The 21,572-nt window shown below is 50.4% G+C and overlaps 9 protein-coding genes across 9 annotated transcripts; 4 read left to right on the top strand and 5 right to left on the bottom strand.

Annotated features, from left to right (window-relative positions):
• Window positions 1-2,033: 2,033 nt before the first annotated feature.
• Window positions 2,034-3,140, bottom strand: J7T55_003719 (uncharacterized protein; the record flags this gene model as incomplete). The annotated part of the gene is made up of 2 exons (XM_053143058.1): window positions 2,034-2,921; window positions 3,030-3,140. 2 exons carry the CDS (start codon window positions 3,138-3,140, stop codon window positions 2,034-2,036), a joined length of 999 nt encoding a protein of 332 aa, XP_052993966.1.
• A 1,021-nt stretch (window positions 3,141-4,161) lies between these two features.
• J7T55_003718 (uncharacterized protein) lies at window positions 4,162-4,842 on the bottom strand (the record flags this gene model as incomplete). The annotated part of the gene is made up of 1 exon (XM_053143057.1): window positions 4,162-4,842. The coding sequence occupies one exon, from the start codon at window positions 4,840-4,842 to the stop codon at window positions 4,162-4,164; it is 681 nt and encodes a 226-aa protein (XP_052993965.1).
• An 847-nt stretch (window positions 4,843-5,689) lies between these two features.
• J7T55_003717 (aminopeptidase) lies at window positions 5,690-7,246 on the top strand (the record flags this gene model as incomplete). Its single annotated transcript, XM_053143056.1, has 1 exon — window positions 5,690-7,246. The coding sequence occupies one exon, from the start codon at window positions 5,690-5,692 to the stop codon at window positions 7,244-7,246; it is 1,557 nt and encodes a 518-aa protein (XP_052993964.1).
• A 677-nt stretch (window positions 7,247-7,923) lies between these two features.
• Window positions 7,924-8,667, top strand: J7T55_003716 (hydrolase; the record flags this gene model as incomplete). Its single annotated transcript, XM_053143055.1, has 1 exon — window positions 7,924-8,667. The coding sequence occupies one exon, from the start codon at window positions 7,924-7,926 to the stop codon at window positions 8,665-8,667; it is 744 nt and encodes a 247-aa protein (XP_052993963.1).
• Window positions 8,668-9,708: 1,041 nt separating this feature from the next.
• Window positions 9,709-10,367, top strand: J7T55_003715 (uncharacterized protein; the record flags this gene model as incomplete). Its single annotated transcript, XM_053143053.1, has 2 exons — window positions 9,709-9,749; window positions 9,818-10,367. 2 exons carry the CDS (start codon window positions 9,709-9,711, stop codon window positions 10,365-10,367), a joined length of 591 nt encoding a protein of 196 aa, XP_052993962.1.
• A 2,981-nt stretch (window positions 10,368-13,348) lies between these two features.
• Window positions 13,349-14,705, bottom strand: J7T55_003714 (uncharacterized protein; the record flags this gene model as incomplete). The annotated part of the gene is made up of 3 exons (XM_053143052.1): window positions 13,349-13,656; window positions 13,836-14,334; window positions 14,394-14,705. The coding sequence occupies 3 exons, from the start codon at window positions 14,703-14,705 to the stop codon at window positions 13,349-13,351; spliced, it is 1,119 nt and encodes a 372-aa protein (XP_052993961.1).
• Window positions 14,706-16,422: 1,717 nt separating this feature from the next.
• J7T55_003713 (uncharacterized protein) lies at window positions 16,423-16,953 on the bottom strand (the record flags this gene model as incomplete). The annotated part of the gene is made up of 5 exons (XM_053143051.1): window positions 16,423-16,482; window positions 16,542-16,621; window positions 16,696-16,748; window positions 16,828-16,890; window positions 16,943-16,953. 5 exons carry the CDS (start codon window positions 16,951-16,953, stop codon window positions 16,423-16,425), a joined length of 267 nt encoding a protein of 88 aa, XP_052993960.1.
• Window positions 16,954-17,223: 270 nt separating this feature from the next.
• J7T55_003712 (uncharacterized protein) lies at window positions 17,224-18,703 on the top strand (the record flags this gene model as incomplete). Its single annotated transcript, XM_053143050.1, has 4 exons — window positions 17,224-17,799; window positions 17,849-18,034; window positions 18,115-18,242; window positions 18,331-18,703. The coding sequence occupies 4 exons, from the start codon at window positions 17,224-17,226 to the stop codon at window positions 18,701-18,703; spliced, it is 1,263 nt and encodes a 420-aa protein (XP_052993959.1).
• A 1,496-nt stretch (window positions 18,704-20,199) lies between these two features.
• J7T55_003711 (uncharacterized protein) lies at window positions 20,200-21,303 on the bottom strand (the record flags this gene model as incomplete). The annotated part of the gene is made up of 3 exons (XM_053143049.1): window positions 20,200-20,332; window positions 20,423-20,585; window positions 21,204-21,303. The coding sequence occupies 3 exons, from the start codon at window positions 21,301-21,303 to the stop codon at window positions 20,200-20,202; spliced, it is 396 nt and encodes a 131-aa protein (XP_052993958.1).
• Between the last annotated feature and the right edge of the window lie 269 nt (window positions 21,304-21,572).

The raw sequence follows: 21,572 nt of genomic DNA, 5'->3' as shown, positions 1-21,572 counted from the left end.
CAGGAGGATCTCACAGGTGGTTCTCTCACTCAACTTTAGAAGGGAACACGCAGAGTGTTATCTATAGAAAGCTAGCCGACAGGGTGTTCATCGACAGGAAGCTTTTCCCATGGCACAAAAGGTTTCCCGCAGAAACATGTTCCACAAACACTTGTCCCATAGAATTCTGATCAAGAGAAGTCGTCCCGCGGAAGAAGGTCCTCCAGGAGGGAGCACCATCATATTGCTAGTCCAATCATGACCGAACCCATGTGTTTAGGACCCCTGCGAGCTGTGCAATTGTGATAATGATGATAAGAAGCTTTGAACGAGACCATCGATGAGAGATAAGAGCGATCAGGGGGTCGGCTTCCACCTTTTCTAGAGCGGCTGGCTGCCAGATATGATTCCGTCCCTTCTTCCTTCTGTCGGGCACACGATCGATTATCTCACTAGCGAATTGAGCAGACCCACTGCGGCTGCCCTCGTGACAGTTCGCACCTTTTTTTTGTCCTAAATCTTCGGAGGGACTTGTATTCGGGTCGTCCGGTGAGCTGGTGCGCTGGCTTGGCCGACTTTCGTTCGTGTCATTTGATACCGAGTTCGTTTGGCGCACCCACGCGGCTGTTCTCGTGGCAGTACGCACATCACATAGCTCTGCTTCCGTGGAACTTTGAATTGGGTATGTTCAACGGACATGTTGATTGATAATTCTCTAACATACGGCAGGTCTTCAAATACCTGAGTGTCAAACGACGGCCTCAACAACAAGACGAACGAGACCCATGTCTCGACTACAGACTGGTCGAGTAGTCCAGCGCCAAAGCAGACAAGTATCGTCATACCCAAGTCCTCAGCTCGAGCAGTAGGTCTCCTCGCTGGCGGAATGCACCAGCCGAATATTCAGCAGCACGAGCCTAATTGGCAGCGGCACTGCAGGTAAACGAAACTCTCGCTGTCCTTATCAGTCCTGTACCCATAATATTGATCCGATGATAGTGCTGGTTGCATCATTCAAGTTCCTCAATCATCTCAACCCATGGCACGGCTTCTGAACAGGACATTTTGCCCCGACCCAGTTGCTACCTAGGACACAGGCTCTGGTGACTGTTTGCAGTCCGAGGGGCAGAGGGTGTTGAACTCTTGTGGGCCAGCGCTCCATGGCTTGCACCTTTCTCGCAACACTATCCACGCACGCCTGAGCTTAGCTAGCAAGTGGTAGCTGCATCTAACGTCTGCTTTATGGGCCCTCGCTACGAGAATATCGTTTGGATTATTGACCAGACCGCGTGCACTACACTTGGATCCTCCGCAGCGTCTACAAACAATAGTCCTCTCTGGATCTTGCCCATCGAAGACAAGCAGAGTTTCAGGTTGGACAATTCCACCACCCTCAGCGTGAGCTTTTGATTAAAGCGAATCACACAGTCATGGAGTTGAATCGCTTGTGCAAGCGTTCTCATTGGAACACTGAATCAGCGTCGACGCCGGAACCCACGAGAATAGCTAAATCCCTGGCCTTTTATACCTGACAGTCATAGCGGAGCAGTTCATCAAGATCAAGTTCCTTAGTTCGGATAGCTTCAAGCCCTGTGGAACTCTATTTTCGTTTGTCATTCGCGAAAAGACAGGTGATCACTGCCATGTGCTATTGTACTCCAATCCTTCGAGGAGACAAGCAATCAGCGGAGCTCCCGACGAACCACCCTGACTCTGCCTAGGCGCTCAGCCTGGCAACTACCGGCCACTCGAAATTTCAGACCCACGCCCGATCTCGGCATCACACGCAAGCTCTAAGTGCGAGGACTGTTGAGATGGGCGAGAGCTCAAAGCAGAACGGTATAATGAATACTGAAGATTTGAGAAATTCGGCGTTGTCACCTAAGTCTCTCCCAATCAAACGTGCCAGACTGATCTGTCTGTCTGAAAGGTCTGATAATTCAATTTTGTAAGTCTCCGACTCGTGACTGAGGCGCCTAATACCTTGGTGCACCTTTCCAAATCGATGTCCACTGTCGAAAGAAAGTCCGTTCTATTCGTACACGTCTAAGGCTCTATCGCAGACTTTCAAGTATCTCCTTCAACGCCTTTCTCACCGAGAGTCTGGGCTTTCTTTTAGGAACATTGGTGGTAATTCTTAGCTCTCGTCCACGTTCATCAAGGACGGTGTTATCCCTGATATTGCCCCAGTTGAATTGATAGTCAACGACATCCTCAAGTCCCATGGACCGAATCTGCCGATAAAAGCGCGTATATGTGCCCTCGTGCTCAAAAATCCAATGGGCGTGAGCCAAGACATGCAAAATATCGGTCATTGAAGCCTTCCCGTCGTCAGTCAGGGAGGCCGTTCTGATACGGGCCATGCATTGAAGACTGGACGGCTTCCTCCGCAGATCGGTGGTCTCGATGGCGTCGACGACGGTCTTTTTGATGCTTTCAGGGACGGACGATGGAATCTGTGCGATCTGAGCAGCCATGTCGAACGCCATGGTAGGGGTCTCGAGATTAGCACGCTCTTGAATCGACGGGCAGACGAGGAAAGTCGGGTGATAGCGCTCTCCGTCAGGGAAAGACAAGTAGACTTGGTGGACGCTGGTGCGTGGATCCAGGCGGAAGGGGTCAATCTGTCCACTCTTCAGGTTGAAAGGGCCGAAGAAAGTCCTCGCAATGGCTTTGTGGTCATATCTCCGTATCTGCTCGCCCACGATCAGCGGTGGCGTTTTGGTCGGGTCGGCGGATGATTCGCCCTCCTGGGCCTCTTGGCGGACGACAACTTCCCTCGTAGCTCTCCTTTGGACGTATTGGTAGAGCTGACAGATCCTTCGCTTGACGCGTTTCTCCCACTTGTTCTGACGGTCGCCATCCACCGGAAACGGCACAGTGACCGCGTTGATAATGTGTCGGCGCTTCACAAGGGTTGGGTGCAGCCCTGCCTTCTTGAGCTTTCCAAACAAGCAACAAACCTGAGAAAATCTTCCCAGCCCCCATGTCCGATTGCAACTGAGGTCATTAATCCAATTCCAATGGGGCCCAAAATGCTCGACACGTACGCCGAGCTCCTTCATGATGATCTTATTCTGCTTCGCAAGCTCTCGCTCCTCACGGCGGGTGCGCGCGACTTGCGCCTGTTCTTCCAGGTATGCTAGGCTGTCTGGAGGCATCTTGATCTCATTACCGACATGGGCTTTCAAAATGGCGAGATGAGAGTGGCTGCGCGTCGGTAGTACATTTGGCTAGAGAGGTGGCTTCCTTCTCATTTCTCGTCGCCGCTGGACAGTTTTTGCAGGTGGCTTTGGGTACGATAGAGCGGGGGTTTGTCAGCCATCAGTAAGATCTTTCCTTCGAGAGTAAAGGCGACACTTCTCACACGGGAGTCCACAAGAGGAACATGATGTTGCTTGTAGCAAGTGCAAGGACGGCGAGTGAAAACAAGAAAGAATGACACAAAAGAAACCATAAAAAGAAAGCCCGTTGCAGCTCGCAGAAGAACGAGGAATCTTTTCAAGCAACGGTCTCTCATGCTGGCGCTCTTAGGGTTTGTCCAAGCTTTACCCGCTCCCCTCCCGGTCAAGTCTAAAGCTGCACAGTGTTTTCTTTTTCTTTCGTTTTTTCCCCCTTGAAATAGTCGATCATGGTTCGCGGGAACCGAGAACGTGGTGAGTGAGGGCGATAAATCTTTTCCATGATGAGTTGAAGATGTGGCTTGTCTCGCTACCTGTCGACAGACTTCCTTCTCTTTGTTTTGCACCCTGATGAGCAACCACAAGCAGAAGTGATTGTTGGGAGTCGCAGAGTATGTATTTGAGGGTGTACAAACGTGGGCATCTTCAGTCAAAACAGCACAAAGCCGCATATCCGCCTACCAGACGCCTTGAAATGCCTGCAGCTACAGAGAACTTCCTCGACCTGCGGCTCTGTTACCGCCTAAACTAGCCTGTGAGTCCACCCCCGGCACTACATCAACGAGACAAGAGTTGACGTAAATAGCCTTGCTCCTAGCTCCGTGCTGCCTTCGCCGACGAGAAGCGAAAGGACCGTATATCAGCTACCCGAAGGGCCATCACTGCAGCGAACTTGTGTCTAGGACCCGTTCGCGGGTGTCATGTAGCAACGGTCACATGGAATACAGCCCACGCCCTTGCCCAACACTGTACCGCTATCCCCTGTTGGCCGCGTCACCGTTCAGTCCGCCTCATTGACCTCGCTCTCCTCACCCACCGCCACCTGCGTCGGTCCATTGGATCCCGAGGGGGCAGCGAGGTCTCCGTCTCCCGTGATGCTGAAGTCGACGCCAACCCTGTAGGTCCAGCACTCGCAGTTGCGGTACCTTCCGGAGCCCCCGTTCAGCCTGTGGATAAAACCCTGGTGACTGACCACGACGATGTGGTTGTACGTCTGCGACAGCTCCATGAGACGCCTGCGCACGCGGCGGGCCCGCCGGTGGCCCCTCCGCTCGCTGCTGTTGTCGTAGACGCCGGACCGGCTGCACTCTGCAAAGTCCAGGAAGGGATACCGCCTCTCAAGCTGCGACCGGGTTCGACAGTGGTTGAAGGGCCTGTCGCCACATTCGCGCAGTGACGGCCACACCTGGACGGGGACAGATGCGTTGGGCCCGCCGGCGCCGCGGATAAGGGGGCCGAACGCGATGATGGCTGTCTCGAGGGTGCGCGTCAAAGGCGAGACGACGATGAGGTCAGGTGGCTGGGAGAGCTGGACTGCTGAGGCCTGGCGCCGTCCTCGCTCGGTCAGGATGGGATCACGGCATGGAAAACCTGACAGCATGTTGTTCCAGGCATGGCCGTGGCGAAGCAATGTGATTGTTCGTGGTTGGTTGTCCGCGGCCTCAGCCGGCTGGGTTGCCATTCTTTCGTGCGTTCCAAACCGTGCACTCGTCAATTAATCGATCCCAGCTGAAGGCCTGTCAGAGTTTCAGTGTCCCAATCTCCCGATGCAAATGGCACGTGAGGACCTACCTCTTTTGGGGTCGTTCTCCTGATGAAACGGGTGCGGAAAGGTGGCCTCTGCTTAGCTATGACCTTGGCTGATAGTGGAGCAAGACACCGGGGCAACGTGAGTCGATGTCAAATTGAAATGAGTGCGCTGAAGATCCCATGCAACAGAAACGCTATGAAGGTAAGAACAGGTCGAACAGCTTTGACGAAATGGCGATGAAATCTGAATCAAACGAAGGGAAAAGTAAGTTGACATGCTGCGTGCATTTGGGGAAGTGCCCACCAATTCGCACAAAGCGGTTAGCGCACTCTGCCCCTGTGATGCAGGTACTCAGGTGCCCTAGCTCAAAAGCACTTTGGGATTTTGGCAGACCATGTTAGGGCTTTGTGATACATAGATTGACATGTGGGCTGTAACTCGAGTGTGAAGTGAATTTGTGTCCATGGGCTATTAACCCCGTGTCTTTGTATCGATGGGTCATCGATGTCAGTACCCAAGCAGCACTGAATCAACATGTTGCGTGTTTGATCTTCCCTCTCACTGGTCATCTGAGCCGCGGATACACCCCCTGCGCTACCCCTGCATTTCCCCAGCCTCTCCCCCTTGCCTGCCGGGATCCACTGCCGCAACGTCACGACACCCACGCCTTATCAGCTTGTGACTCTATCTATCTACCTGCATGGCGACGTCTTTCACATTCTTTCAAGCAACAACAAGCAAGACCCTTTGTTGACCTCCCCTCGACACCATATCTACCATGGCGGCGTCCCGGCTTTTCGGTCTGGCCTCCCTCGCTACCACCTCCCTTCACGCTGTCTCTGCTTCCTCAGCCCAGTTGCAGCAGCCGTTGTTCGACGATGGCCATCAAGCAGCTTTGGCTCAGGCAAAAAAGCCTCTGGTTGACAGCCAGGCCCTGCAGGACAGTATCTCGATAGACAGACTTGTCAAGGGTGCCCAAGACCTGTATGAAATCGCCAACCTCAGCTCACATGAGTACAATCGACCAACTCGCGTCATCGGGAGTGAGGGCCATCTAGGGACACTGGATTACATCCGCAAATCCATCTCGGAACTGGGGGACTACTATGAGATAGTGGAACAGCCATTCCCTGCTTATGTTGGCTGGGTTCAGGAGTTCCGTCTCGTGATCGGCAATGATTTCTATGAGGCAGCACAGCCCATGAGTCTCACCCCGCCGACCAAGGACCGGGAGCCCGTCCGCGGGGATCTGGTTCTTGTTGATAACAGCGGATGCTCGTCAGAGGATTACCCATCCAGTGTTAAGGGGAACATCGCATTCATTCGCCGCGGGACTTGCGCCTTCGGTGACAAGTCTGCTCTGGCAGGCAAGGCGGGCGCCATCGCCGCCGTCATATACAACAACGAGAAAGGCGAGCTCTCCGGGACTCTCGGCACCCCTGATGACAACCACGTCGCTACTTTCGGCATTCCTCTGGTCGACGCCAAGCCTCTCCTCAAGAAGCTGGAGGATAAGGAAACGGTTGACGCGATAGCGTACATCAGCTCATGGGTCACCAACGCCATCACGAAGAATATCGTGATCCAGACTGTCGAGGGCGACCCGGACAACTGTGTCGCCCTTGGTGCCCATTCTGATAGCGTTGAGGCAGGTCCCGGTATTAACGATGACGGATCTGGCACGCTCTCTCTCCTCGAAGTCGCGAAGCAGCTCACCAAATTCCGTGTGAACAACTGCGTGCGCTTTGCTTGGTGGTCTGCCGAGGAGGAGGGCCTGGTCGGGTCCAGCTACTACGCATCCAACCTGTCTTCCGATGAAAACCTCAAGGTCCGCTTGTTTATGGATTACGATATGCTTGCGAGCCCTAACTTCGCCTATCAAGTCTACAATGCCACCAACGATGCTCATCCCGTTGGGTCAGAGGAGCTCCGTGATCTCTACGTTGACTGGTACGAGGCCCACGATCTCAATTACACCTTCATCCCATTCGACGGCCGCAGCGACTACGATGGTTTCATCCGGGCCGGAATCCCTGCGGGTGGAATCGCCACTGGCGCTGAGGTTATCAAGACCGACGAGGAACGCGAGCTTTTTGGCGGCAAGGCTGGAGAGGCATTCGACGAGTGTTATCACTTGCTCTGCGACGACACGGGCAATGTGAATGTCACGGCCTGGGAGCTCAACACGAAGCTGGTCGCACACAGCGTGGCCACCTATGCGGCCTCTTTCAAGGGCTTTCCCAAGCGTGATTCTGATGCCTTGCGGGCGAACAGTGTGGAGACAAACAAATATGCGCAGACTGCCAAATACCGTGGCGACTATCTCTTCATTTAGACGTTAGCAGTGGTGGTGGTGCGTTGCATTTTCAAGTTGGACTACTGTATTGTTAACATTTTGTCTACTGTGTTACTGCGTTTGGTATTGCATCTGTAGCATTTTCTCTAGACTAGACGGCATTCACATCTGAATTCAATTTCTTATCCGATGCTGCTGTGATGCGAATGTTTGTGCCAGTTGCAGTTTCTTGCCCAAATGATCAGCGTGCTCGACCCCAAATGCGTACCTGGGGGCTTTCGTGTCGCGTTCACTCCGGGCGCCTACTTCGCACCGATTTGTGTGCTCAAAAACGACAACTCTAGGCCTCGGTCAAAGATGGGATGAAATTTGACCGTCTTTCCCGGATTTACATACTCGGTACTCGCACTAGTTTGTTATTCCGACCCCGATGAGGAGTGACGGTCTTGCGGCTGTCCGCGTCGGAGCGCTGTGTACTCCCCCACTTGCCGGGGGCCAAGATGAGAATACAAGGGCGAAGTGTCTCCCAGCAGCAAGTCAAATCACTTGAGCAAAGGTGTGAAGTCTTTTTTCTTCTGAATATAATCAAAAAAGTCTGAACAGAATCCACTTCCTTGTCAAGGCGGTATTTTTCCTTTTACAGTCTAGGAAGCCTGTCCCTCCGATCCGTGGAGCTCATTCCGATACTATCCGCAAACAGAACATCACTTTCCAAAATGTCAGGTCCGAGCCAGCCGCAATACGACACCCAAAATGAGGTGATGTGGTTCATCGCAGTGCAGAAGGAACCGTCGTGGACTCAGGAACGCTTCCTGCACGAGTACCAAAAGGTGCACGTGGACCTGGCGCGCGAGGGCCACAACCACACAAAGCTACCCTTGAGCTACGTGCAGGTCGGCGCGAGGGATCTACCGGACGAGAATAACCCGGCCGACGCGTGGGACTTCGTGACGTGTCTGTATTGGCCCAACACCTTTGTCGTCTGGAAAGGGTTCCAGAACCCGGCGTACCGCGAGACGGCGGGCAAGCACGTCTTCTGCCGCCTAGACCAGAAGGGCCTGCTGGCGAGGAAAGTCGGGGAGGTGGGCGCGGTGACGGAGAGGTTCGTGGAGGATGGCGGGTTTGCTGTGCATGTGTTTCACCACCGGGAAGGGGACGGCGACGAGGTTGATGGCGCATGGGTTGACGAGCGACTTCAGCTAGCTAAAGGGCTGGCTGGAGAAGGAAATCTGTTGCGGGAGTACAGTATTTGGAAGGATGTCACCCCCAAGGATACGGACTCATTCTTCCGGGAGACTCAGTTCTCGGGAGGTTCGTGGCTTGAGTTCACGGCTGTTGAGCGGTTTGTATTCAGAAATAGGGAAGAGGCAGCTCAGTTCTGGAAGGGGAGGCGGGCCTCCATCGTGGGCAGCCCAGATTCGACTTACATCGTAGGAGGGACAGCGTCTATTGCTATCTAACCCTGGAGTTATATGAGAGAAAAAGGGAAACTAGAAGACCGATCTGGTCTCTATGTATAGAATCTGCGACATTTGCATATTTGGTTCGGAAGTCCTCACAAATACTACTACTATATGCAACTACTTTCAACGTGAAATGCACCAGATCTCGGGGCTCAGCATAATGCGTGCGGACTATCAAGCCTTGTTAACAACACTGTTTCGGTCAGTTGCGGCAATGTCTGTCAGAAGATATTTATATGAGGACGTCTGGCTCGGATGTTGTGAACGTCAATACCAATCCTATCAATGTCCTATTGCATACCACTTTCGCAGTGAAAAACGGGAGATTGTGCGACCTCCCTCGACTTTACTTCGGTCACTGATGAATGATTAGCTCCTTTAAAAGGGCTTTGTTGAAAGCGTGAAAGGTCATGCCCGAAACCCATATCCGAAGAGAATACCACAAGAGCAACAATACCTCTATGCACGCACAGCGCGGAAGCTAAAGGTTTTCGCTGGTAGAAGTGTGCTGAAGTAGGATGCCCGTCTACAAGAATTATGCAGCGCTGGTGATTCTTGACCATGCATCCGGGCCAGCGATTTATGCTCAAGTTGCCTTCCATGGCTGACCTCTGGCGGTGTAGGGTGGCGTTGTGGTGAACTGATACTCTACCGAGGTAGTGTCCTGAGCGCCGGGAGTAAAGCTCAGGAGGCACCCAAGCAGGACGTATGAGGGTCCGAGAACATCGAGGATCGCCAAGACAACAACATGCAGTTCGGGATGCCCCGTCATAAACATGCAGTACGATAGGAGATGATTCTGCAGCCTAGTGGCGTCCAAATGCGCCTTCTACGTCATGATGCAACCCTCCACCAACGAAATCACCTTCTAGCAGGCCCTTCACGTCTGTGGACTCAGCTGCGGGTGTCCAGATCTTGCATCCTTCACACAACGGAGCTTTACGCAGCATTTGGTAGCAGTCAAGTCGATCGAACCTGGGCGGCCACGTCCTTTGACTTTCGACCGACAGAACAAGAGCGAGTTTGGGAACATTCACGATGAAGCTTTACGGCCACATTCTGGTGGCTTTGACCGCGGCGTGAGTTAGTCCAATCAGATTGCGCCAGAAACGCGTGAAAAACAACACACGACTGACAATTGACACAGCATCCCGGCGCACGGACAAACCCCATCCTCGACCTCGTCCAGCAAGCCCACGACGACAGTCTCCGGCCTTACAGCCACCCTCACATCGTCCGCCTCCACCTCCTCATCAACCTCTCAGGAAGGATGTCCCACCGTGACCCTCACCAGCAACATTTGCCACTCGTGCGCGACGCCCGACTGCGTTGAGCTGGAGCCCCTCACCCAGTCCTGCGACTGCCCGTCCGCCATCCCCACCGTGTTCGTGGACTACCCTTGCGAGTCCGGGTGCGGCGGGATCGGGTGCGCCGCCAACTACGTCTTCTTCACGGCCAACTGCACAAGTGATTCCTCGAGCTCGTCGTCGACCTCGTCCGGCGCGGCGTCCGGCAACTCGACTGCGTCGGCGACTGGCACTGGGCTCGGAGGCCTCAACTCCACGGCGAGTGGGGTAACTTCGTCTGGAACGTCGACAAGGAGTGGGTCCTCGAGCGAGACAGGGACGGCGGCGCAGAGCTCGTCCAGCATTGCGGCGGCTGGGAGGATGAGGCCATTCTGGATGGAGTTGCTATAAGCCTGGGGCGTCCGAACAGTACATCTGCGGATACATACTCACCGATTGGGTGTGGTAGTTTCCTGCTAGATGAACCTGAAGTCGGGCACCGTTCAGGGTATTATCCTTCCTGTGAGAGAACATCTGAGCTCGAGATAATGTGTCAAGTACGAGCGCGGAGAAGTCCACGGGTGCTTCGAACCTAGAACCCGCGGTGAATCGTTGATGAGTGTGGTGTCATCAAGCATATGGTCTATCTTCCTTCGATTCAAACTATGCAACATAATATTTATTTATTGTAATTATACTTCATATACGACTGTGTCACCACGAATCTTGCTAGCTCGCGATGTGAATTATGCTACAAGCCACGACCCGGACGTTACCAAGTGACCGTTGGCCTTGTCTGACAGTGTGAAATTCTTGCCGGCGCCAAAAGCTATAGCAAGTTCTAGCATGGGGTGTTCATATCTTCAACGTGACTTCTCCAATGTCAGTGCTGCTGTTGGAAGGACCATTTTTCTGCTCGCTGCTGGTGTTTCGTACATACATCAGCACACTGATGATTATAATATACTCAATTATCCAGCTCGACATCAATGAAGCGAGCTGCGGAATTAAGAAAAAAGCGAAGATACAGTCAGGGGCAGACATGATGCCCATAATCAACTTGGGCATATCTCCAAAATCGTCTTACTAGTTTCTACCGCCCGCTGTTCTTTTCAATTAGCTATTCGCTGTCTCATTTGGCAAAGCTCTTTGAAATATTGAATAAATATCGATTCTTATCCTGAAATTCTCTCATACATCGCTTGCTGAGATAGGATGAGTCAGTGGTCAATAATAAGTGCAACGCTACAGGAATTGATGGGAGACAATTATGATTTACTGTATGCACTACGTCTAATCCAGGCAATTAGTGCGACTCTAAAATTGCTCAGGCATTCAATATTTAGATCCTGGTCACGCCCGATGTGCTACCTCTCCAGCTACAACTTCCGGTGACAACACTTCCTGGGCGGCCGGCACTCATTAAAAGCAATCAGATATATTATGATATATAAAGTTTAAAACAGCGTCGTTGGGCATGTCGCAGGCTTGCAGATTAACTGGCTCCGGGTTCCTGTGATCAGAGGCTTCAGAAGCGGCGTTGTTTGCAAAACCGCAGTTTTCACCCTACACAATCAATTAAACACATACTATCGAATTTTCATACATATTGTGTATTATCTTGACATTTGTACATTGATCAGATCCCATGTACCTTTATTTTCCTCTCATCTCTTCATTCCCGTTGTTTTGGTTTCCTCGTTACAGAGCATTCCGTCGACGTTTAGAGAGTTTATAGAACGAGGTTTTCGTGGTATTTTCTATTGCTATAATTTGTTTTCCAGAAAGAAATACCGAGATGAGAGATTTCGTCAATACAATTTCAAAACCTTTTATAAATACATTATATATATCTGTGTTCTATATATAACAGATATTTGTGTGGAACACCTCTTGAATTCAAACTTGAGGAATGACTATAGTATTCTTTTTGCACGGATGTGTATGATATGGTCTGTTGGCCCAATGGCAAGGCGTCTGACTACGACTAGTGAAGTTCACTGGAATTCGAAATCAGGAGATTGCAGGTTCGACCCCTGCACAGATCATTTTTGCGATTTTTAGACCAAGCAATCGTGATTTAGTAGGATTCGAATTTTGCTATTTTGAATGTTTTATTGAACGAGTTGCATGCATAAGTACCCCTTTGGAGCCATATATGTTATCTCGACCTTCTTTAGCTCTCTTATAAAAAGCTACAACCACCCACTCGCGTTAGCAATAGATGGACGATCGCCACCTCACACGTTTCTGTGCGGACCACAAGGATGCTGTATTTTCTTGCGGTGGCTCTCTTTGTCAGGCTTCCGTCTTGACAGCATTTGAGTGCAGGCTTTCTATTATTCTTTTATAAAAAAAGAGATACATGTTGAAAGAGAGTCATAATCGTTGTTCTTTCAGCATAGCATTGCTGACTCGCTACTGCCTGGTACCCACCTTGCACAGTACAAAAGTGGAAATAAATCAAACTCACATGCCTTTTTAATAAAGGCTAGAAATACAATCCATTAATATGTTATCAAGTACATCAGTCAACAACAACGTACACAAGTACGTCGCGTACTATACCATCTTGTATTGAATACCTTAGAACAGGACCCATGGACTAATTCAGTGGTTGACAGTGACAGACAAATACTGATGCCTTGATACAATGTCCTTTTCGATTGTTTCTCCTGCCGTTGTTCCTTGTATCCACCAATAGTTATTTAAGTCTGAACTACTGTCTCCATCAGGAGTTCAAGCTGTCTCTTCGATATTATCAGTCAACCGAGATACACTTCATGCACCTTGTTTCCTCTAAAATGGAAGATGACTGAACAAGAAAAGAGCTAGGCAATTTGCCACAAAGGACTATATAGCATATATCTGGGTAGCAGTACCAATTGCACAGTGGGCCTACCAATTATCGCAGAGCGAATCAAGTTGCGATATTTTTTCGAGAACAACGTCAGATCACACGACCAGCTTGGTCTGCTTCTTTTCCACAAGCTCATCTCAACTTTGGGCCACAAGGATGCCATTCGATCTTTTCCCCTTTTTTGTGTTTCACTCTCTGAGAACAATGTTATTTGTCGAACCCGATGCTAAACTTTGAATGATCTCGAGCATTTTAGGTCTGCTCATTTGTGTCAATTTTCTTTTTTGGAGTATCTACAGCACTTGGATACTGTTCTAGCAGCTCCTCAGAAAATACATGATCTTCTGTGTCTGGGTTGAAAAACGCTTGAGCAAAAAACAGGTCATACACGTAATCTCCCCCAAAAGCAATCAAGGGATACATGTATTCATAGAAGCAAAATCATCATCAGAGCAGACGTGAGTGCTGCATTCTGCCCGTTTGAGTTTCTCCGGGAAAACAGTTTAGCTTTCCACTCAACAACAACAGTGGACTATCCGCAAGAGTTGGTATCGTTGGACGCGTACGTTGCCATGACGAATGAAGTAGCCTCGTCACAGTATTGCGTGCAGCCGTTTAGACCATGTTCGTCATTGTCGAGCTTCAGGATCCGGCTGATGCCAGTGCTACTTGCTTGCGAGGTGCAATAGGCAGTGATATCGCCCTGACTCACACCGGCGGAGCATCCAGCTTCAGAACCATCGGTAGTACTGTCGTCTCGTCGAGCCTTGCTGCTGCCGCCGCTTGCGAGACTGGAGGGATACTCGATATCAAAGACCGGCTTGCCATTGTCGGCATAGTCTGTATTTCATAGCCAAGAATTAACAACCGGGACAGGAAGTGAAGAGAGATTCAGAGACAAAAATGGAAAGCTCTACGCCGACTGCATCAAGAATTCGATACAAAAAGACAGAGCCTCTTCGGACCGAATGCTCCTGGCGTCGAGCAGCGTTGATATACAATAGGAGAAACAAACTCACACTTCTGGAAGGTGGTACAGAACTCATCAGGTGCACCTCTGTTTGAGCCAGTATTGACAGATCCAACACAATTCTCTGAAATAGCAAAGTCCATGAATGTATGGATACTTTCCGTGATTCCCACTGCATTCTTCTGTCCGATCATGAGGGAATGGCCAAGGGTTGTTGTCTTAGAGTGAGCATATTCCGAAATAGTAGTCAGGAAGGTGATCATGTCGTCTTGTGTGATTTGCTTGCCAATGGACTCATCCGGAGACAGCTCGAATGTGTCTATGTTGTCGGGATCGAGTCCGTCGCACCCGATACTGTGAGCAAGATCAATGCGGGCTTTGTGGAGCTCCAGGACCTTTTCATCCGTGACATCGACGTATTTTTCCTGAGAATAATTTTCCACGACTTGTCCCTTCATGAGCCCATCGTTATTCCAACTCGACCAGTCACAATCCGTAGTCTGGACTGCGCCCAGGTTGAAATAGCACAACACTGTGGCCCCAGCTGCCTATTGCCCGTCAGAACACATAATGCACACATAAGGAAGAACATTCTGGCTGTCCGTACATGGAGTGCTGGTATGAGAGTGGGGTCTTTGCTCGCTTGAAAAAGATCGACATCGATGACTTTAGCATCAGCTGGCTGCAGACCGGCCCGTGGATCAACTGGATTCTGAATGTTAATCTGCCACTTGACCCCTGGTTCAAACCCATTCGGAGTCTTCGTTGCTGAAGTGGCGTTCTGGCCGACAGCAGGCACTGATGAGCCTTCGTTGGCGGCTGGAGGAGAAGTGGCTTGTGGCACCGCAGCAGGAATGCATTTGGCACTGCAAAGCCCGAGAAGGGGGAAGAACAACACAGTTGCTGTGAATGAAGGCATCCTGATGCTTGAGGTGTCTAAGGAGTGACTGAAAAGAATGACTAAAAAGGAGTGTGATGGCGTGAAGCGACACCTGGTGCACACAGAGGTGCTTGCCTTTCGGGAAACATCTTTGATGATATACAAATTACCGTTTTCGGCTCCTTCCTGTCCAGCTCGAAAAGTGAGGCACGGGAGCCCTGCCGAAAATACCTGTATGCAGGGTGCCGTGACGAAAAGGCTAGTCCGTTTCAATTAAGGATCTACCCGTGCGAGCCCCTTAGACGCGCTTTTTGCCGCCGTCCAGTAGGAATTTCAGCCCCAACTTTTGATGGCAAAACGAAACAGCCATCACTTTTTAGTTCCCAATAGTGGCCCGAACCGCCGGAACTATCATAAGATGACAATCTTGGCAGGACTGTCACGTCTCAATAGCAGACCAAAAGCGCACAGGCTACGAGTCCATGCTTTTCGAAGAAGTTATCGTAGCGTAGAAGCCACGAGACGCCATAGGGTCTAAAAGTCATCAAGACGCCAGCCACTGTAAGCCAACTGGAAAAACTTTCCCATCCGAGTGACTGTTTTCACTTCTGGCGGCTAGTCAGCTGCTGTGCCACGCTGCGGCGGCGGCGGCCGTGGCCCGGACCTCCTCTAATTTTCCATCGGAGAATCCTCTCCTGCAAACACACAGCTGTCTAGTTGGCATGCTGACGCTTTTAAAAAGGACAATCCGACTTGCGCAGCGCGAAACCCCTGATTTGGAATCTTTCCCCCAAGAAATCACAGCCCTGAAATTTCCTACAATGTAGGTAGACAGACAGTGGCATGTTACGGCAGTTGTCTCGTAGACTTCGGCTCTTCAGCGCATTTGCGCCATGATAGCTTGGAAAAACATTACAATCCAGATGCACGCCTCAAGGAAGGCGCTGCAGGCTACCGCATCTGAGTGTACCGAACCGATCTAAGTTCCGATTCCGTGGGCTGCTTTCATCGCGCGGATCTGTCGTGGCGTCCGCAGATGTCTAGGTTGGTCTCGGGTAGGTATGGTGTGATACCCCAACGGCATTGGAAAATGACACATCTCATGGGGGGACAGATCCTCGGTACTTCACCTTCAGATCTGTGGCTGAACGTTTCTACGTCGTCAAATACGACCTTCCAGTCTCAGAAACTATCGCAGATTGGTTTTTAGATCAGGTTCGGTCTGAATTCGTTGAGGCTACCTCGTTAACTCAGGAGAAGACACTAAATGTGGAAACGTAGGATGCACAGAGGGTGTGTAATAAATTTGGGTGTTGTGACGGCTTATGTAAGTGCGTTGTGTAAGTTAATTGTCTAATTGCCATACACCCACTGTCAGCCAGTCCCCTATATACATGCATGCCGCAAAGAAGTCACTTGCAACGACTCCAGATAAATTTAGTCCTTTTGGCTTAGCTAAAGCAGATGCCTTAAAGATTTCCACTGAAAAGATCGCATCTTCAATCACACAATATGAGTGGTCCATGATGCAAGCCCCTGGGAAACGAAGTGAATAGTATTATTCTAAATGAATGTAGCTAATTCCAATTTGAGAGCTCCAAGTGCAAATCCCCGGGGACCCTTAATGCAGAAATCAAGAGTGAGTGACAGGAAAGCAATTGCAATGTCTCCAAGACCAATAACCACGCCCTGAAAAATAGTCCCAATTCCCAAATGAGCGTCGCCAGGGAGGTGATAAAAGTTTGTTCGTGAGCCTTTAATAAAGCCCAACAATGATATCACCGCGCACACGTGCTGTGAGGTGGACCTCTGCTTCCTGCAAGACTCTCCTTGTCAGCGTCGCCAACCGTCTCCTGCATGATTGTTCAAACCTACCAGATCCAATTTGATTCCAACCTGGAGGGCGGCATCTTTGAATTCACCAGAAGAGTCGACTGCACCTTTCAAAAGATTGCCTACTTGGTTCATTAGCGAGATGTTTGAATTTCAAGGCTTGCGTAGTGCAGAGAAAACCGGCAGGAGAGCATACCAACTGCTGAGTTTGGGCTACCGGAGAGACCCGGCATCGGAAGATGGTGATGGCTATTGGTGAGTTTGTTGTCCCGGTCCCGTTCCCGGTCTTCGTTGTGTGCCCCCAAGCGTGGGGCGCTGTTGAGAGGACCAGATGTAGAGCTCGATGAAGGGCCTGTAGGAGGGGCGGGAGTAGTCTTTGTTCTGTGGGTTGCTATGGGTTAGATGGGCGTGACGCCTTGAACCACAGGACTGCAGTCACTCACGGGGAAGACATCGCTGCTCCGAACGGTCTACCGTGAAAGCTTTGGAAAGATATTGTTTCGGTTGGATAGTCTGGGGGGAATCGGGCTGATCTTGGAATGGATATCTTGGTTGATGAAGATGTAAAGCTCCAATGAATCTGGCCGTCTGTGCCCTGCAGGCTCTGGAATATCACATTTTCAATTGCTCAGGGAGGCATATGGTCTTTATAGTTGTCCTTCATTGCATCTGTATCTAATCTCACGCCTGGAGATTCCTGGCCTTCTAACCTTGACCGCTCGGCATGGAGCAATATCAGAGGTCTAGAGCCAGCCAACCCGACCCGGGTCACACCCGTGCACTTCGTCGGGCAGCAGCGAGAATCGATCTACAGCTCGGCCGACGGGAAGGCCCGTCGAAGATGCGGTTCTCCCTTCCGAGTCAAGCCACATCTGGTATATCGAATGTTTTTCATGCGATGCTCAAGGGAAGCACCGTCGGCTTGAAGCTACACGCAGGTGCTAGAGTAGTCTCGAATGCTAGTGTCACCCACCGAGTCAGCCACAAAAGCAACTTCGGTGCTGCAGCCCGGTGCCAAGCCTGGTACACGGCAGCGATCAGCCCGTCATGCCCGGTTCATCCCCGTCGGGACATTATTTGCACGGCTAAGATGGCACACCTTGCGGGGATCTACCTTTATGCTTCACCTTCCACGTTTACCATACCGATTGGGCTAACCACGTCACACAAGGGCGCCTCGGATGAAGACATCGAACGATGGCTTGTGCTGTGTCACCTCGAGTCAATCTGGGCTCCGGCAGTCCCTTCACATAAATCCGCGGGGCAGCTGCGAGGCCTTCCATACTCAGAAGGAACACCCGTTAGTGTGGGTTGTTGGTTGTTTCAGCTCGCTAAACAGCATGTCGCAGCAGGTATCATTCATCGTCGCCTTTGCCTCGGTCTTCGGGGCAGCGGAAGCTATTCGTCAAACGCAAGCGAGGGCCCGCAGGCAGGAACATCGCAGCAGAAAGAACAATCTTGTTGTACATTGTATCAAGTCTTCGCGGTACAGCTCCTCACTCGAAGGGAAACATGTGATTCTCTCAGGCAACAAGGTATGTTCTCCTTCTACCGGCTTTGTGGCCCCTTGGAGTGCCCCGCCTAGACCGGCAGTTGATCCAGATATCATTTGCAGCTCTATATCGACACGGGGACAGAGTATGACATTCCTTTCGGCCATCGCTTTGCTGGATATTTTCTCCCTTTTCCAGATACTCAGCATGATGGTCTTGTCTCCACGATAATGGACGACCCTCCTGTCATGTAAGCAACTTTAATTGAAGAATACTGCGTTTCACCTCGGCCTGTCCCCATTTGTCTACTACGACACATTACTGACTGCCATCATTAGGAATTGGATCTATATCGATCGCCAGACTTACGAGGTCAAGTTTGGGGCACGAGACTGGGCCGAGCCAAACTTCAAAGCGCCATTCGACTGCACAAGACAAGATCGGAGACTTACACTGGGTGGTTGGGAGGGCTTTCTCGCCGTCCAGGAAGGGAACTTTTGGGCCCTATACTTTGACGTTGAGAATGATCGATTGCAGTCAAAACTTTCTGAGGGCACTCCTGTACTAGAGATTGAGCTGCAGAGGATTGAGATGAGGATACCAAAGCCTCCGGTGCCCAAGCAGAAAGAAAATGGAGACTGTGAGAAGCAAGATGAGCAGCAGGATAGCCCTGTCAATTCGGACAACTTGGACTCGCCAGAGGTTGACTGAGCATGCTCCAACTACTCCCAAAGGCTCTGAAGGTCTCAAGATCCGCCCAAAATGAACACGAGACGCTGGAGACTCAACGGCGCATTGTCTTTGCGTCCACATTGGTTATTCACCGACTGAATGTACATGTAAAGAATTGCACGTGGCCGGAAGCGCCCCGCGTCTCTCCTGCAGCAATTGCAAGCCACAATGCAACCCGCTTTGAAACATATACATTGACTTTTGGTTGCAACCCTGAGTGTCCTGCAGAGCTTCGCCCAAATTGAACTACAGTCTCTTTGGATTCGCCCCTGGCAGAAGAGCAAAACAGATTGCGCGATGAAGGGGGGGGGGGCGTGTATTGATAGAGTGATCTACGGCGGACAGGTCAGAAATAGACAATCTGTCACTCTCCTCAATGATGATAATGTTGCAAGTAGAATCGAGCAACTGTAGCCGCACCGCATGAGGCCGGGGGACTTTGTGCCAAGCCAAAGAGACGAGAACGCTCCATAGGCTTCTACCGAGCTTTCAGAGAAATAGATTAAGTCTTTAGTAGCGCCAACAAGCGAGGCGGAATCCTATGATGCTACGACGCCTCTCACTTTAACTCAACTTGGACGGGTTAAGATTCCGGCCGTGCCGCGCTGCGAGTGCATCGACCCAGTGGCGCATTTGTAATACCAATGGCCGTTGCTTTGACGATCATATCACATCAATTTTCACATCTCGTATTCCTATCCCGTTCCTCACAGACCAAAATGCTTCAAAGTATCTCGCCTTGTTCAACTTTTAAGAGATAATTTCACATGCAATGTCAATTGAACACTTTCCTTTAGTTCATCGGTCTGATGCGGACGGCGCGGGCGTGTCCGAACACGACACGGCCCATGGCCATGCAGTCTGCACATAATAATTGGTGTCAAGTACCACAGTATTCTCGTTGCACAACAGTGACCCCACAGTGATCTCAAATTTACTGCTGCAACGGCTTTTGACCGCTAATCGGTGGGCTGATCTGGTCATCCCTTCGAATTGCTTGTGCAACGGCTGGGACCAAGTTTGAGACTCGCATAACAGGGAGAGGCAATGGATCGCTCATCCTCTCCGCGACGGAACGTTCCGCTTCATTTTGGCGTCGGCCGTGGCGCTCAACCACATAAGCCCGACATAATGGTACATGTAGCGGTACCCGAATTTCTTCACTTTATTACTTTCGGTCCACTCTCGAAAATGAAAAGAGAACATCAAGCCGAACACTGAATTGGGAGAAACGTTGGATTTGCCTCCGATTTTGATCATACAGTGTGCTCTTTTTCGCGCTCGTGTCATCTTTGAACGTCTAGACAAAATTTGGGCCTTTGGCAATGCTACTAAGGCGCGAACCATTCGATTTCTCCATCTAATCACATTAAAACTGCGATATAATCATATAAATTTTGAAATTGAATCCTTTCCCCACGAGCTGAGCCTTGGTAGAGCACGAGGCGAGGATCTCTGTCCACTAGGCCACAGCACTAGCCGACGTTGTGAAGCGCAGAATAACCGAAGGCAGTTAGCCGCGCCATCACCAGTTTGTCGACTGGAAAGCCGCTGACCAAGGTCTTCTCGATTTTCAATTTGATGGGAGGATACTCATCTACGTGAAGACTGGTGACGTTGTTGGTCATGGTCTTCAGGCCTCCCATCCCGCCCAGGATGGAAGTGACCATCTACTGCTGCTCCGCTCCCTGGTGCGACCTCAGACGGTATCTTGGCCGGTTGGGGACAGTTCGGCGATCATTTTGCTCGCGCCCAGGGTGACAAGGGTGCCAAGGTTGCTGCATTTCGGTGGCGGGGGCCAAAACCGTGGACTTCTGGGCGCTGGACGCCGACGTGATGGCCGCCGGGGAACAAGTTGCCCCTGCTGAGCGGTACTCAGCGAGATGTCCTATGCGTAGGTGGTGGCAAAATTCATCTTGGTTTATGTAAGTTTGAACCAAGGCAGCACTGAACATATTAAAATGGGTATGCTTCTGTATATCGTAGAAACTTTTGTCTAAATTTACCTTGGCTAAAATAGACTTTCTGGCGCCTTTCCAGAGAAGATGAATCAGAAGTTTGACTTGTTCATGCCTGAAAATTAAAGATCAAGTGGGTGCAGTCTGGCCTGAATGCATCAAATCTGCAAAGTTCTTGTATATTTCACAATACTAGGGTGACTATTTCCAAGGAAATACTAGCATTAATCCAAGACTGTAATCTTAGATCTCATAATCTGAGTTATCTAAAGTATTATACAAATGATCACTATTTATTCTACATTTTAAATTAAATCTTTTGCATAACTAATAAGGTATAAATCACTAGATTTTAATATTTTATAAATCACAATGTAATTATATTGAAGGCTTATTAAGCTCGACAGTGAACACTGAAAGCAAAGCTAAGAGCTGGCAAAGTGCCAGGTGTGGCTAATGAAGTGGCAATTGATCGGTGTAAGCTCATTGTCGCATGCACTTTCCCGGACTGGCAGAGATACCAGAGACTGGTGGGAAGTCGTATTGTGACTTGTCGATACCGGCCTTCATATGGTGCTGAGACAACCTCGTCAGTTTGGTGCTATCGGGTTCTGTGGGCATGAAAACCGCAATGGCGTGAATATTTGCTCAAGTTTCCTGAGCACGCTGATAAAGTCTTCCTTGAGCTACTTAGGGCATGTGACAGGGTCATTGTAATTGTGCCTATTACAGTGAAGAAGTCAGAAGATTGGCTCTGGGTACTTAGTCTTCTACATCTCCATACTTTCTTCTGGGGTGAAAATATGACAAAGGCTCTGGTACATGCATCCTGTCCAAGTGAACTTTGCCGCAACCCCGCGGACAATCGCGGTTAAACGTATGCCCAAATC

This window comes from Diaporthe amygdali (genome assembly GCF_026229845.1).
Source record: "Diaporthe amygdali strain CAA958 chromosome Unknown NODE_13_length_1014660_cov_65_381101, whole genome shotgun sequence".
Lineage (NCBI taxonomy): Eukaryota > Fungi > Ascomycota > Sordariomycetes > Diaporthales > Diaporthaceae > Diaporthe > Diaporthe amygdali.
The sequence above is the reverse complement of the archived record's forward strand: the minus strand, read 5'-3'. Positions and strand labels throughout refer to the sequence as shown.